The sequence below is a fragment of the Telopea speciosissima genome, chromosome 7, assembly GCF_018873765.1.
Source record: "Telopea speciosissima isolate NSW1024214 ecotype Mountain lineage chromosome 7, Tspe_v1, whole genome shotgun sequence".
In the NCBI taxonomy this organism is placed as follows: Eukaryota; Viridiplantae; Streptophyta; class Magnoliopsida; order Proteales; family Proteaceae; genus Telopea; species Telopea speciosissima.
Genome location: NC_057922.1, coordinates 12,400,245 through 12,414,992, shown reverse-complemented (window position 1 = coordinate 12,414,992; position 14,748 = coordinate 12,400,245). Strand labels below are relative to the sequence as shown.

General features: G+C 37.9%; 1 protein-coding gene across 1 annotated transcript; it reads left to right on the top strand.

The window, feature by feature from the left end:
* The first annotated feature begins 4,405 nt into the window (after positions 1 to 4,405).
* Positions 4,406 to 5,060, top strand: LOC122669611 (auxin-responsive protein IAA33). Its single transcript, XM_043866409.1, has 2 exons — positions 4,406 to 4,863; positions 4,953 to 5,060. Exons 1-2 carry the CDS (start codon positions 4,442 to 4,444, stop codon positions 5,029 to 5,031), a joined length of 501 nt encoding a protein of 166 aa, XP_043722344.1. The 5' UTR covers positions 4,406 to 4,441; the 3' UTR covers positions 5,032 to 5,060.
* The last annotated feature ends 9,688 nt before the right edge of the window (positions 5,061 to 14,748 follow it).

The following is a 14,748-nucleotide window of genomic DNA, read 5'->3' as shown; positions in this document are numbered from 1 at the left end:
AAAAAAAAAAAAACCCCATACACACACAGAGAAAGTTACGGTTTTATTTTCACCAACCTTGATTACAACAAGAATTTTCCTTTATAATATGCTATCTAAACATTAAAGTTATTAAAAATAAGTACTAGATTTAGAGTATTTGTAATCCTTGATCTTCTTTGAATTGTTAGGCATGCCGACAACCAACATGCCTTTGGTGTTCCATTGCATGTTGAAAATCAGTTAATTAAAGTGAAGGGTACGTGGTCCTTGGTAGTTTGGGCATTTAAATTAGGGAAAATTGGTTACTCATTCAATGTTAATTAATTGGGGAGGCACTCTTACCGATAAATGGAATAAATACTTCTTCCAACAAGTAAACATCACGTAATCTTTTTATGAAAGAGAGTGAAAAGAATACCTGAGACTGACGTGAATAACACATGTCCACGTGCAGAGCCATGGATGTTTGGGTTAGTGAGATTTATTAACAATCTCTTCAACACTCCCCAACATGCGAAGAAATTAGCAGGGCGAGGAGAACATGGAGGCATTAATTATTAAAAGAAACAATATGAGAAAGTTTGAATTTTTGAAAAACAGCCGAGGAACACGGAAGGGAGGAAGAAATAAGAGATGTTGCAGGGAGAATTCATGTAAAATGATAGAAAACGGGAAAAAAAAAAAAAATTCTTTGCAGTGTAGGTTTGAGAGCTTGACGCGTGGGTCGGTGTGACATCCAACAATGTCCATATCCATTTGGCTCCCCTCTCGCTTTGTTTGGGAACTTGGCCTTTGTTTTTCACTCTAGTGACTATTCATTCAACAATAAAATTGATAATAGTTTGATAGCTAGGTTACAAGTTACACTTGTTCACCGGCCTTTTGTTAGAAAATTAGGTTTTTCAACTCGTCTCTCCCTCAATTTTAAGAAAATTTGGTGAATCGGACAAGTCGAACATGGTTAGAGCAAGTTGAATATATATATATTTTTTAATATAATAAATATACATGAATATACATCTGCTAGGTTACAACTGTTCACCAGCCCTGGTGAATCGAACGAGTCAAACATTTCTTTCAATCAAAATTTATACCATGAGTCTCATGCACTAATATATATATATCAGGTCGGTATCAACCACTGGTACATCAAAACCCATAATACTTCTAACTAAAACATAAGAACCTCTCAGGTCTGGGAACCAACTGCAATCTACAACTAAGAATCTTGTTCATTCTATAACTAACAGTAATCCATTCAAACATTCTCAAATGATTCAAATTCAATATATACACTTTTATGTTATACTTGTGTCTGGAATCTCCATTTATAATGGCACACAGTTTGGCAATCATGTGAACATAATCCCCTAATTTTGCCCTTAGTTTTTATCAATTAAAATATAAATTTAAAAACTAATAATAATATTTATTAATTAAATTGAGTTTGATGGACACATCAATTCCAACACTTTTGCGAAATAAATCATAGTCAAGTATGTTGTAGAGTGAGTTGGGGGGGGGGGGGGGAAAGAGTTCTTATATTGCATCTCTTCCCAGCTTCAAGCTAAGGCTTTTCTTATTAGTCTCTTTATTTTTGGGTAAAATGTTTTTAGGATTTGTTCAAAATTATATAAAATTACAAACGGATTAACAAAGATGAAGACATTTTATTTTGGCCATTCCTGTACATGCTTAGGCATCCAATCCTACCTGACAGTAAAATGGGTTGGGCTTAGGCATGTAAGCCCAATGCCCATTGATTAAACAGGTGGATTATTGGGCCAAGTGTAGATCCATCCAAGTCAGCCCAAATTCTAAAACCCGATGGGCTATAGCATTCCCTCAGCCCTCTACCCCAAACCCAATGAGCTTATCCATCAACCCTTTTATACCATCAAATATAAGAAAGTGTATAATATAAAAGGGTTTTGTTATATATAGTTATTTTTTATTTTTATGTAAAAATCTGGATTTAGATTTGGAGTTGAATAAGACCGGAAGGGAAACAAACCTACTTAGAATTTAACTAGAATTCAAAATGGATCTAATTCAAAGATCCAAACCCGAGGCAAATGGATATGGGTGGTGCAAAATTCGTATACCGATACTGTTTCTGTACCAAATTATCTATGTCAAAATTCGGTATGGTATCGGTATTCACAAATCTAAAGGATTATCCAATGGTGAGCAGTGAGGGTATGGGCGCCCATTTAAAACCTATGAGTTCTGCGAAATGAGAATTTGTGGGCAACTATTTTCTATTTTTCCCTCCAGCCCACTTTAGAGACCAATTTTAAGGTTGCACTATTTAGAGCCCGTTTAAAGACCGGCTAGAGTTAAACAGGCCCATGGTCCGGATAAGGCCCGATTATAGTACTTGATTATAGTCCAAGACCTGCCAAACCCGTCCAAACCCGACCGGAGCTTGAAACTGGTTAAATTAACTCGGTTAGGCCCGACAGAGACCGACCGAACCCGACCGGTTGACACACTATTTTTAGGGAACCTTGGTCCAGTCTATCTTGGCTCCAGCTAGCTCAACTCACAACCAAAGCTTTAGATGATTCAAGTATTCAACTACATAGTTGATGGCCCAAATCCCCTAATTAATGATCTCGTGACCTGGGTGGGTGGGTAGTAGAAAGATGACTTAACAAATCACCTTTATGTGACCGATGGGAGTGATCTGATTTAGATCTACAAGAAGTCAAGGTTATTCTTGTAATCTCATGCATAATATATTTTCTAAAATTGAATATTTTCTTCAATAAAAAGGAACGATCGATCAGGATTCACATTGAGAAAGGTTAAATGTGATTCGCACTCAATCATATCTCTCCTTCCAATTTTCGATAATACAAATTTTAATTAAAGAAAATCTGCAGTTAGCAATGAAAACAGCGTGAAACAATGTGGAAGAAGAAAGCTTTTAGTTTATAGTCTTCAAAAACACACCTACAAAGAATACTCAAATCACCCCCTCCCCATAAAATAAACTAATCCAATAATTATTAAGTAAAACAAGCATGATGGCCGAGAGCTGAAGTCCTAACTCTTCCCAACTCAATCCATCACCATCAGACCAGACCAGATCGGACTGGACCTGGCTGAATGCCAAGCCATGAGGGTGACAGATAGAGACTGTTCAAACAGATTTCATCCAATCTGCCCTTGAAACCATGGAACTAAATTTCAATCGAAACTTGTCGAAATCTTCAAGTTGTCTCGGTTTTGAGCTTGACTGAAACAAAACCTAGAGTTTAAATCCAAGTTTCGACTCCAAATTTCAATTCAGGGAGGACTAGGATCGAAACCCAATGTTAAAATTTTGAAACAATATCAGACACATCTCAATTTTAAGTTTGACCGAAACCAACCTCGAAATCGAGATTTAGAACCTTACTAGAAACCCACTTCAATGATCATGTATCAACTGGTTATTGACCATCTAAATTGTCTTCATAGGAATGTGTAGACAATTAAAAGCATTTTTGGAAGCATAGTCTTAAAACAGAACTAAATTAGAGGCAAAACAAGGTTCCCTGGTCTAATGGACAACGATGGTTAAACCGGAAGAACCCATCCAGACCATCCATCCGGTTCAACATCTGGTCCACTTTTAAACTATCCTCTCCAAAATCATGCTATCACCTCAAGAAAATAAAAATGAATAAATAATAAGAAATTAAAATATTTAAAAAGAAAAAAAAGAAGGAAAAACAACAAGAAATGACGTGAGGCTCCCGACAACATGAGAGTCAAACTCGCGAGGCGTTCGCCGACCGCAGCGCGGTAGTCTCCAAAGCCTAGAAATTTCGATTCACAAGACGAGTGTGTTTATACAATAAAACTTACCTGGCACCGTCAATGCTCTACACTCTCAACAGTAAAGCAAAGATTAGAATATTTTCATAAATGACACATATCCCATCACAAACGATTCCAATCCAACGTTGAAGTGCCTAGCTGTCGTCTTGACAATGGTAAGATAACTTCTTATTCACGCGATCCATCACTATCCCAAAATTACTTATTAATAAGAAATCTCTGATAAATTAAGTAAAATTGAATCCCAAAAAAAATCAAAAATAAAACACATATATCTCTCTCTCTCTATTTTGCTCTTCCTCCTCATGCTCTTAGATTAGATTTTCCAAAGATAGAGAAGAATTACTACACCCATTAATGGCGTTGAAAAAAGCAGAAGGAAAGCACGAAGTAAGTAACAGCAGCGGGGTTGCAGACAACCACCTGACTCACTCCCGACATTTGTGCTCTTTTCATTTATAATTTCTCCAAAACCAAACAAACACTCAACAAAATCACATAACCCTCCTCTTCTTTCTCACTTAAAACCCTCCCACCCTCCTTCCCTCCCTCCCTCTTCAGTCTTCACCCCACCCCCAACCCCTAACTCCCAACCCCAAGAGAGACAGAGAGAGAAAGAGTAGAAAGCATGAACGGTTTTGACTCACACCATGATGACTCCATGAAGAGGAGGTGGCAAGACATGAGACTCGCCGGCGCCGTCGAAAATCATGGTCGGAACTACACCGGATTTTTTGCAAGGCTTAACGGTGCAACTACTACTAACAATTACTTCTTGAGGAGTACTGAAGATGAGAATTTATCAACCGTGATTCCACCGGTGACTGTTGTGTTAGAAGGTCGTTCCATCTGCCAAAGGATCAGCCTTCATAAGCACACAAGCTACCAGAGTCTGGCGAAGGCCTTACGTCAGATGTTTGTCGATGTGGGTGATGCCGGAGGAGTCTCCTCGGAGACCCAATTCGATCTGTCGAATGCGGTGCCCGGTCACCTCGTCGCCTATGAAGATATGGAAGATGATCTCCTCCTCGCCGGCGATCTTAATTGGAAGTAAGAGTTTCTTTCTTTCTTTCTTTCTTAATTCATCAAAAAGTACGTTTGGTCATTTATTTATATTTTGGATGGTAAATATGAATCAGGGATTTTGTTCGTGTGGCTAAGAGAATTCGAATAATTCCGGTGAAGGAGAATTCGAGAAGGGGACGAGGAGGAGGTTAATTATTGCATGTTACCTAGCCTTAACTACTAATAAGAGATATATATATATATACATATATGTATTAGAAAGGAAAGCAAGGAAGGTATGGTATATCCTAAACAAAACCCTTTCCAAGGGGTTATGATCGACATAAATTTTAGGTATTAAGGATAATTAGGATCTCATATATTTATATATTTATATATGTGTAAGTTCCTTGTTTTCTGATATATATGGGTATGAATGAATAAAAGAGTTTGTTTTCATGAACATGAACCTTGCAAGGGGTCTTACCATCTCTTTTTCACCCCTCATCTATCAAATTAAGCTGTTGCTCAAGAAGAAGAAGAAGAAGAAGAGCTTATATCCTCAACTTATTCTAATTTTGGGGATATGAAAAGGTTTAACTTCATCTGTGAATTAGAAAGCAAGATTATATGAGGGAATAAGTTATGCGTTTATTTATAAAATTTGAATTGATTTCTAGAATGGAAACTTGAATCTTTGAGACTATGATGTGACAGAAACAGGATACCTCTGGTAATTAAGGGCAAGAAGTACTGCCAAATTTGTATGATAAAAAGAAGGTATGTCCATATCTGCAAGAGGGTAATTATATATAAACTTCTCATAATTTGACGACCTTGCTGTTAACATGGGTTAACTGTTTATTGATAGTCTCGGATTAGAAACCTCTAATCATAGTTTCATACACTCAATCAGTTACCATCTTGGTAAACCACATGCAGCTAGTCTCCCACCGAAATCTGGAATCAACATCAGCAGACTTAATGAAGAAACTGCATTAGATGAATTTTATTTTAATTAAAGCCTCCATTAGGCTAACAAAATACAAAAAAAAAAAAATTTCTTCGAAGATTACTTCTTACTTAGTGGCCATCAGTGTTACACGAAGCATGCATTTAGATCTTCTGCTGCTGCCTATCCATGTGGTCGGCACGCAGCCTCACACAGGCATGGGTGAAATGACCGCCTTACCACAGAGAAAACCAGACAAGAGATCACCCAACATGTCAATCAAACCTGAATCCCCCAACCAAGGACATACTCCAAGCAGGGAGGAGAGACAAGAAAAACAATCACAGACAGACAAGACCCCAAGGGGCAACACAGAAAATGAGTCCATGAACTTCACTATAATGCAAAGAAGGACCAAGAGGCTTAAATTTTCCATTTTCTGAATCAAGTACCAATTCTTCCTAGATCTCTTTCCCTTGATCGGATGCTCGATGCAACTGTCCTTTACATCATGTTGAATCTCTATGTACAAGCAAATAGGGAATTGTTTTGGATTTTTAGCGAAAAAAATCTTAGCATTCCTTTCATTCCATATGTGGAACACAATGGAATAGAATATCAGGCAAGGAGTGAACAAGTGCGTTGGTAGCTTGTGGTGTGTAAAGCTCATTGTTATCAGGAGGTCTTGGGTTCAAGCCTCCTGGTTCACACCATTCCTTCCTCTTATAATAGAATAGAGTAGGACCTATCAAAAAAATATCTATATCAGGCAAGGAATTTGCCAATGGGGTCCCCCACCAAACTTCCTAGTAACCCACACCGCTTCAGGAAGAGCAAAGGATATGTTGTGACTCGCTGGAGTGTGGAGCCGGTGGATCTCCTGCCAAATGACCTTCATGATCGGACAGTTGAAGAAGAGGTGATCTCTGTCGTCGACCCTTGTCAAGCAGAAGCAACCAGATGGTTTTATGCCTAATCACCTATTCATTTCTTTGACATAGAACCTTTCTATTTTGGAGGGTTTCCACACAATTCTATCCGGCTCGTTCACATTCAACTGACCAATGGAAGGTAGCATAGACCAAACCTGGATCAATTCCGTAGCAGGGGTGGGAACAGGCTCACAAAGATCATCATGTAAAATGGATTGAACTGCATGTTGTCGACCTAGCCATATCTGAATCCCACCACAAGTGATCACCCTATCGGTGCATTAAGATGTCATGTGGGTGCCAAGGATCCAACCACAGTATAGTATTCTAACCATCTCCAATGATGTGTTCAATCAACCCTTCGGCCTTGCTTCTAACTTTCAAAATTTTCCTCTAGACCCAAGAACAATCCTTGAGCACTTAAACAGTTCACAACGAGCCGACCTTCGAAGTACCTATGTTGCACCCATTTAACCCATAAACTATCTTTCTTAAATGCAGTCTACCAAAGATGTTTCATAAAATGAGAGTTGATTGATAACACACGAAATACCATTTGGGGGTCCAACCCAAAAGCTTAAGCTATTAAGTGGAGATAGCTCCTCAAGTATATGAAGATACCAAGGACCCTGATGTGACATTATACTTCTATAACTCCTAAAATCTCAACATTCTCCTCAAGTGTAGTTTCGGCATACCTGATTTTACATGTGAACATGCAATTTAGGGAGGATTATAAATGAACTTGGACTCTGATACCAAGTTTGAGGGTCCAAGCAAAAACCTTAAGGCATCAGGTGGAGATAGCTCGAGGGTATATTAAGGCATATCCAAGGTCTCAAATAACTGATGTGGAACTATACCTCTATAGCTCCTAACATATCAACACTATAAAATGTAGAAGGCACAAATTAGAGGTTCAATACATCGCTTGGAAATGGGTTTTGCTTAGAAGGGGAGTTACAACTAGTGGCACAAACCAAAGTGAACTGCCTACAAAAAACAAATAGTTCTATTTTCAGTTCTTAGTAGATAATTTATCCCTTTGCTGATGTTGTTTCATACTTTAATTATTGATGTAAATGGTTAGTTGAAAATTTATACTTGATTTGTGTTTTTATCTATTTAAGGGAGTCCGTATTCGAAAAATCTGTTTTTGAAAACTATTCGAATCCACAGTTGTCAATTGACATATAGCAAGGTCCCTTTCAGATTCAAAATCTTTAGCACAGTTTGCCATAATTACTCTCCTCTCTTCCTCCCTCTCTCTCTCTCTCTCTCTCTCTCTCTCTCTCTCACTCATGAGCTTGCCCCCATCGAATCGACATCCTTTACTGCCGCTTGCCCCCTACTTCCATGTGCGCCCTACACACAACGAGGCGCGTAAAGACTGCCTTACCCCCTCTCGGACAAAACGTTCGAAAGAGGTAAGGCGATCTTTGAGCATCTCGTTGTGTGTAGGACACACATGGAAGTAGGGACAGGCGAAAGTAAAAAATCCGGACTGTTGCCCATCAGAACCCAAAAAAAATTGGAATGTAATGGTAGTAAGAAATTAAGCCACTCTGCAATTTTTAACATACCAGAGGCCATCCCTCATGTATATATGTTTTGAAGGAATCACATGTCACATACTGAATTTATTTCAACTGGCCCCACACAGCTCATCAATACAAGAGCTTCTCAATATCATCTTGAACCTATTATAATCCCTTACCCAAAAAAAATAATATTATATTCCAAATTTACCATGCTTCTCGGCTACGTTGGTGTCCAGAAACGTATGCCAGTTGTGTACACAGTAAGATTTGAATTTTCTAATGAAAAAAAAACTGATCGGGGGGGGGGGGGGGGAACTCATCTTCTAGTGTTAAATGTCCATCAGAAACTAAATTCCTGAGCAACCAAACATATCGTCACTGATGTGAACTGGCTACACTATGCATGCCTTGTTCATATCGTTTAACCAAATCTATATAATTAATAGCTAAGAGGAAAATTAAGACAAGACAATGATTGAGATCAACAATGTTCATAGAGGACATGTAATACAACAGTTCGATCTACCTAACCATATAATAGATTAAATCTCTAAACTGATATATATATATATATATATATGATGGCACCGAGGTCTTGTCACCTTTTAGAAATTAATTGTTACATATATTTATGTCTCCTAGCTACATGGGATATTATACCAATTACTTGGTTGTTATTTCATATCTAGCTGGTTCTGCATGTTTCATTTAACTACCTCTATTAACATCATGTTGGCAACTACTCAGCGACACTTTGTAATCCAAATTACAATTATACAAACTCACTCTTACCTAAATTTAATAATATTCTAGCGAGCGTAAGAAAATTCTTGATTTGGTCTGTGATATCTGTCGCATGATAGATTGGATAAAACTTAAATTTTGTGGATGAGTAGATCCTAACATCTCTTACTCAAATTTTAATTATCAATCAAAACAAAATTGGTTTTAGAGTCTATAGTCCTAGCAGATCTCAAGATCTCGAGTTTAAAACCTCTTATTCCTCATCTAATCTAGACGCCCACCATACACCCCACAAAAAAAAAAATGGATGCCTAGCCAGTAAAGAATTTGGTATAATGAGAGCCACCCATGTATGAATGTGGGTCCCATTGTGAACCTCATGCTTAATGCTTGCGATCTTGTGCGCAAGGGGAGAATGGTCCGGCTATAACACTCCCCAAACTTAAAACTCTTTAAGAGATTATATACGTAAGTGCAACAAATATTAATGTTACAATCGAAGTCCAATCCATTTATTGATCTGGTTGAATGAACAAATCTTTAATAAGGAAAGAGTGGCCGTTGCCATGTGCAAATTATCTAGATTCTTTATTTGCTTGTTAGATTGCCAAGCTACCTTTTTATTTTGTCAATACATTTTTCTTTAATAAAATTTTCACTTTAAACTCCTTTTGAGTAAAATGGATTGATTAAGGACGAGTGTATTAGGTACTCGAATGATACGCCAAAAGTTTTAGAACTGATGGAACGTGTTCAATTAAACTTTTTAATTTATCACATAGTAAATTGATCGAATCTAACCTCATACACTAGGGCTTCATTAGGCACATAACAAATCACCACTCTTTTGCAGTCGTCATTTTCGATGAGTCTCACTCTATGTAGCTTTCACTCTGTCAATACGATCTTTACCAGACGACAAGTAATCCTTTCGTGGCGGCTTTTACTTTACTCCAGACAAATAGTCCTTTCTTAGATAACTATTTTTCTTGACTCGAACCCGTGATGTGAAACTTGATTTTGATACCAAATATTAGATACTTAACCAATATATGAAATACTCAACATTAATAGAACACGATATATCAATCAAAAATAAATAAAACATGATAAATCAATCCCTTTAATCTATGTCGTATTAGACTGATGCAATCTATCACTCATACATTAAAATGAACCCCACTTGACAAATAACATGGTCGAACCCTCAGATGGGTGGGTAACGGTAGAAAGGCAAGTGTCCCATACCCACCACACCCCGGGTGTTGAAAAAACGGAGGTTTCATTCGCTTCATGGCTTGGAGCCTATATGTAGAGAGAAAAATGACAAGATGAGGAGAAAGGATGAATAAGAGGGTGTCACATCATGGCTTATCACGTCACCGACTCACGTGCAGTTACCCAGCACGTCAAGCAGTTGAATTTTTCTCCCCCCCTTGGTACCCGTGAAAACGACTCCCTAATATCCAACAGCACGTGCACGTGCACGTTGCACCCATTTTTATGTTCCCATATATACTAAGGTTTTGTCGGCGCGAACGAAGCATAAGAAGATAACTTCTATATCTTTACATTCTTCTTCTGGGGAACGCCAGGATCTGCGATGCGCATCTTTTAGGCTATTATCCTTTTAACCTACTTTTTCACTTCTAGAGTACACAACACATGCTAAATCTTGACCACTACTGCTGTCCTTGACAAATATTAGGGGTGTCAACCATTCGGGTTCGGTTAGTTTCAAATCTAAATCTAATTGGGTTTAACAAACTTTAAGTTTTGCATCGTGATCATCCGTTTAAATAATCGAGTCAGGTTTCAACAGATTCGATCGGTCTTTGGCTAAAATCGGATATGATTACACGAGCCTTAACCTGTTTATTGACTTGTTTAACTCTTAACCGGGGCCTTAACAGATTAATGGTCCGTTGTGGTTTTTTAGTTTAGATTCTAAATTGGTTTCATTGTTAATGGAGTGGCTCTAGATGTTGGCAGATTTCGGAGAACATGACAAATTAAGGTTTTGTCTGTAATGAGAACCCAATATGGGTTCTTAAAATTGGATGAAAAAATGGCTTCTTTTCCAAGATGTCTTCTCTTCTGTGATTGTCTTGTGAAGATGTGAATCCAGTTTGTTCATCTTTCAGTAACATTGCCCTTGCAGAGTGTGATTCCACCCCCCCCCCCTATAACCTAAATAGTAGGAACCAGTACTGTTCAAAAATTCAAAATCTGGATTTTATTCTCGACTTTAAATAGTCCCTTCTCTTCTTCTGTTGAGTTTGTTTTCTGTTTGTTGTTTTTTAACAAGGATAAGATGGAGCAGCAGGGAAGCAAATTGATGCAAATTGACATCATTCAAGCAAAGAGAGAAAAATGGCCTTACTTCAAGATGTACATATTTTCCTCTATTCCTCCGTTATCCTGTTCATTTTTTTAATTTATTTTAATATATATAAAATAAATCGGGCTTTAACTGAGCAGGATAGATCGGGCTCATAATCGATCAGCCCGGTCAGACATCAATATTCGGATCGGGCTGAGCTTTAACCAGGCGGGCTCAATTGGGCCTGCCAGGCTGGGTCTGGAATTGACACACCAAGTCCTTAACCCTCATCTAGCCAAAGTTGGGGCCCCCCAAGTATAGCTGGCCAAATGTTGCCTGCGCCAAGCTAATACTTCTTGATAGTTCCTTAGGTATATAAGTTTGCCAACGTTCATGCATGGCCCAGTTCTAGCTTTTATATTTAGGGGGAAAGTTTTCTGCCTAGGAGAATGGCACGCAGAAGCATCAACAAAGGCGGCATTTTCCCTTTTTATTGGGGCGACATCATCATTTTGCAGGGACTTGTGTCTGGACACAAGGGCCACACTCCCGGACAGGCTCCTTTTTCCTTTTCTTTTTATTTGTACATGGGCAAGGGAGCTCTGTGCTACACCGGTGGCTGTCGATCCCAATCAAGATCAACCAATCCAGCCCGATCCCTCGCCAATTTTGTTAGGTATCATATTGGTTCTACTGATATCAATCAGTATTTACTCGATAGTGACCCCCAAACCCAGTCTGGATCAGAGCCGATCCAATACCAATACCTGAAACCATGTTTTTAGATTCTTGGTGTGGGAAACTTCGAATCCCTTGGGTTAATCCATGCGATAGAGAACCCTATATACTATCTCAAAGACCAAATTTTAGTCCAAAGCAAGCAAGGAAAGTTGTTCAAACTTTGATTCAAAATTTTATTAAAATTATCATAATGCCATCAAATGGAGATGAATATAAAATACAAAATGGTATTTTTGTAATTTTAGCTATTTTTTCTATTTTTCATTTTAAAATGAAATTGTACCAATGAGATGCTTGCCCAGGTTCTCTAACATATGGATTAACCCATGTACTACCATGTGACGATCGTTATACTTCACTAGGCAATAGGCATAGTGATGGGGAAGAAATTATACAAATATTTTTTGAAAATATCAATAAATATATATATATATAGGAAAAATGAAAATATTAATTGTTAAATTATAATTAAAGCAGATATTTTAAAGTGTATATATTAATATCAGAATTTGTATTGTACATCTGAATGTCCAGATAAATTTGCAAATAAACAGATAAGAAATAGGATTGATTCCTAATTTTCAACTATATATTTATATCTCTACCGTGCTGAGTCTTATGCTTGGTTTTTGGTTCTAAACCGAAAGTTCCAAAGGTACCCCTTTGTCAGGTTGATGCATTATGAGAGGTAGTATGAAATTTGGGTATCGAGTAGATTTCTCCAGTATTTTTCATGTGTTGCGTTTTGGGATTTGGATACTTTGCAGCTTGGGGTTGAGTGGCCATCGTGCTGCGTTCAACATATAGGTCACCACGTTGATTTTATGTCAATCCAATGGTTGGTAGATGTGCTCAATTCAAAATTCAAAAATGTCAGGCCACCGTCTGCCAATCATTGGATTGGCATAAAATCTACGTGACGGCCTGTGAGTTGAGCACAACACAATAGCCGCTCAACCCTAGGCCGCAAAGAATCCAAATCATGGGTTTTGTTCTGATGTTTGCCATTTTTGTGTTAGCATTCTTTTTCCCTTTTATTAATTAAATAGAATAAAACGGTACTTTCCATAAGAGCAAGGCGGTTCTGTGTCTAGGCACAAGAGCCACGCTAACTTTGAGACTAGGACCAGGTAGCATTCTTTTTACCAAATATATATATATTATTTTTTTTATTTTTTTATTTTTTTTGTGGTAAAGGGAAATTTATTGAGAAGAGCGTGAAAAGCTCATGGAGTCCGAATTACATAGATCGGCTATCCATGGAGTGGATATAGGCCAAGATGTCTCATACTCTAAAGACACCGCCTTCCTAGCCAAGGTGTCAGCCACATGGTTGAGGGACCTTGGAATGTTGATGATCTCACATCTAACAAAGTAGGATCGAAGCTGGGTTATATCCTGAAGGATACAACTGATACAAGAAACCAGTGTGGATATGCCGTTGATTTGATTGACTAGGTCCAAGCAATCTGATTCCAGGAGCACCGAGTCCAGGCAGTCACCGATAGCATGAAGTAACCCTTGACGAACCGCCAGGGCTTCCCCCTGTAGAGGAGAAGAGACTAGGGTAGGGTGGGACAAAGCTAGGATACAGTGACCACGCCAGTCTCTTATGACGACTCCAATGCCTGCTTTTTGCGTAGGAGAGTGAAAGGAAATATCGCAGTTGATTTTGAAACTCCCTTGCGGAATGGGAGAGCTGGCCAGGCGTGGACCCGGTGTACTTCTTTCATGGGGGGGGGGGGCCTCTCATTTTGTCCCAACAACCAAAATTCATCAGCAGCTAAAACAACTTTTGTCCAGGTCTCCTGGGGCTTTTTACCAAATAATTTATAACCTTACTTTCTCACATTTTAGTATGACATAACATTTTTACAGTTTTAGTATGATACAATTTTTTCAATGAAATTGAATACTCTCTTTCACATGTGTACTCGAAAAATATGCATGCCAATGTCAAATTTTGATAATGACATAATGATAATTCTCTTTCAAATTATTTTTGAAAACTCTTTTATACCCCTAACATAAAGATCTTTTGGAGATACAAAAACAAAGGACCAATAAAAGAAAGGTATCAAATTCCAAATACACCTATGGAGGAGTCATTTAGTTAGTCCCATTAGGTATAAAATTTATAGTGTGTCAGAATGACACTTATATAAGTTTAATTAGAACTTAACACCTTTTAATTGCCCCTTGTCTAATTCCCACAAGTTCATCAAGATAAAAGGATTTCAAAAATCATTTGGAAGTCACATCATTATCTCATTATCAAAACGGATCATTCTCATGCACATTTTTTAACATACATGTGAAATGACACTATTACACTCATTAGGAAAAAGTGTGTATCATATTCAAATGGGGAAAAATATAAGATTACAAATTATTTGACACCTTTGAGTGCAGTCAATAAGAAAATCCCAAATTTATAAAGAAAAAGTGCTCCATGTATAGAGGTTACTGAGGCAAAATATGGCAAAATCTCATGTTCGGGTACCCAGACCAACCCACATGCCTAGGGCCCTTATCACAATGTGTTCAATGACTATAAGGTCAGAACCCAGCTTTAAGTTGTTCTAATAACATGTCCACAAAGTCCAAGCGCCAAATACATAAACTGCTCAGGAAAATTCTTGGTAGTAGTAATAGTAGCAGTAGATCAAACCAAATGGACTCCCTACTTTGAAATGA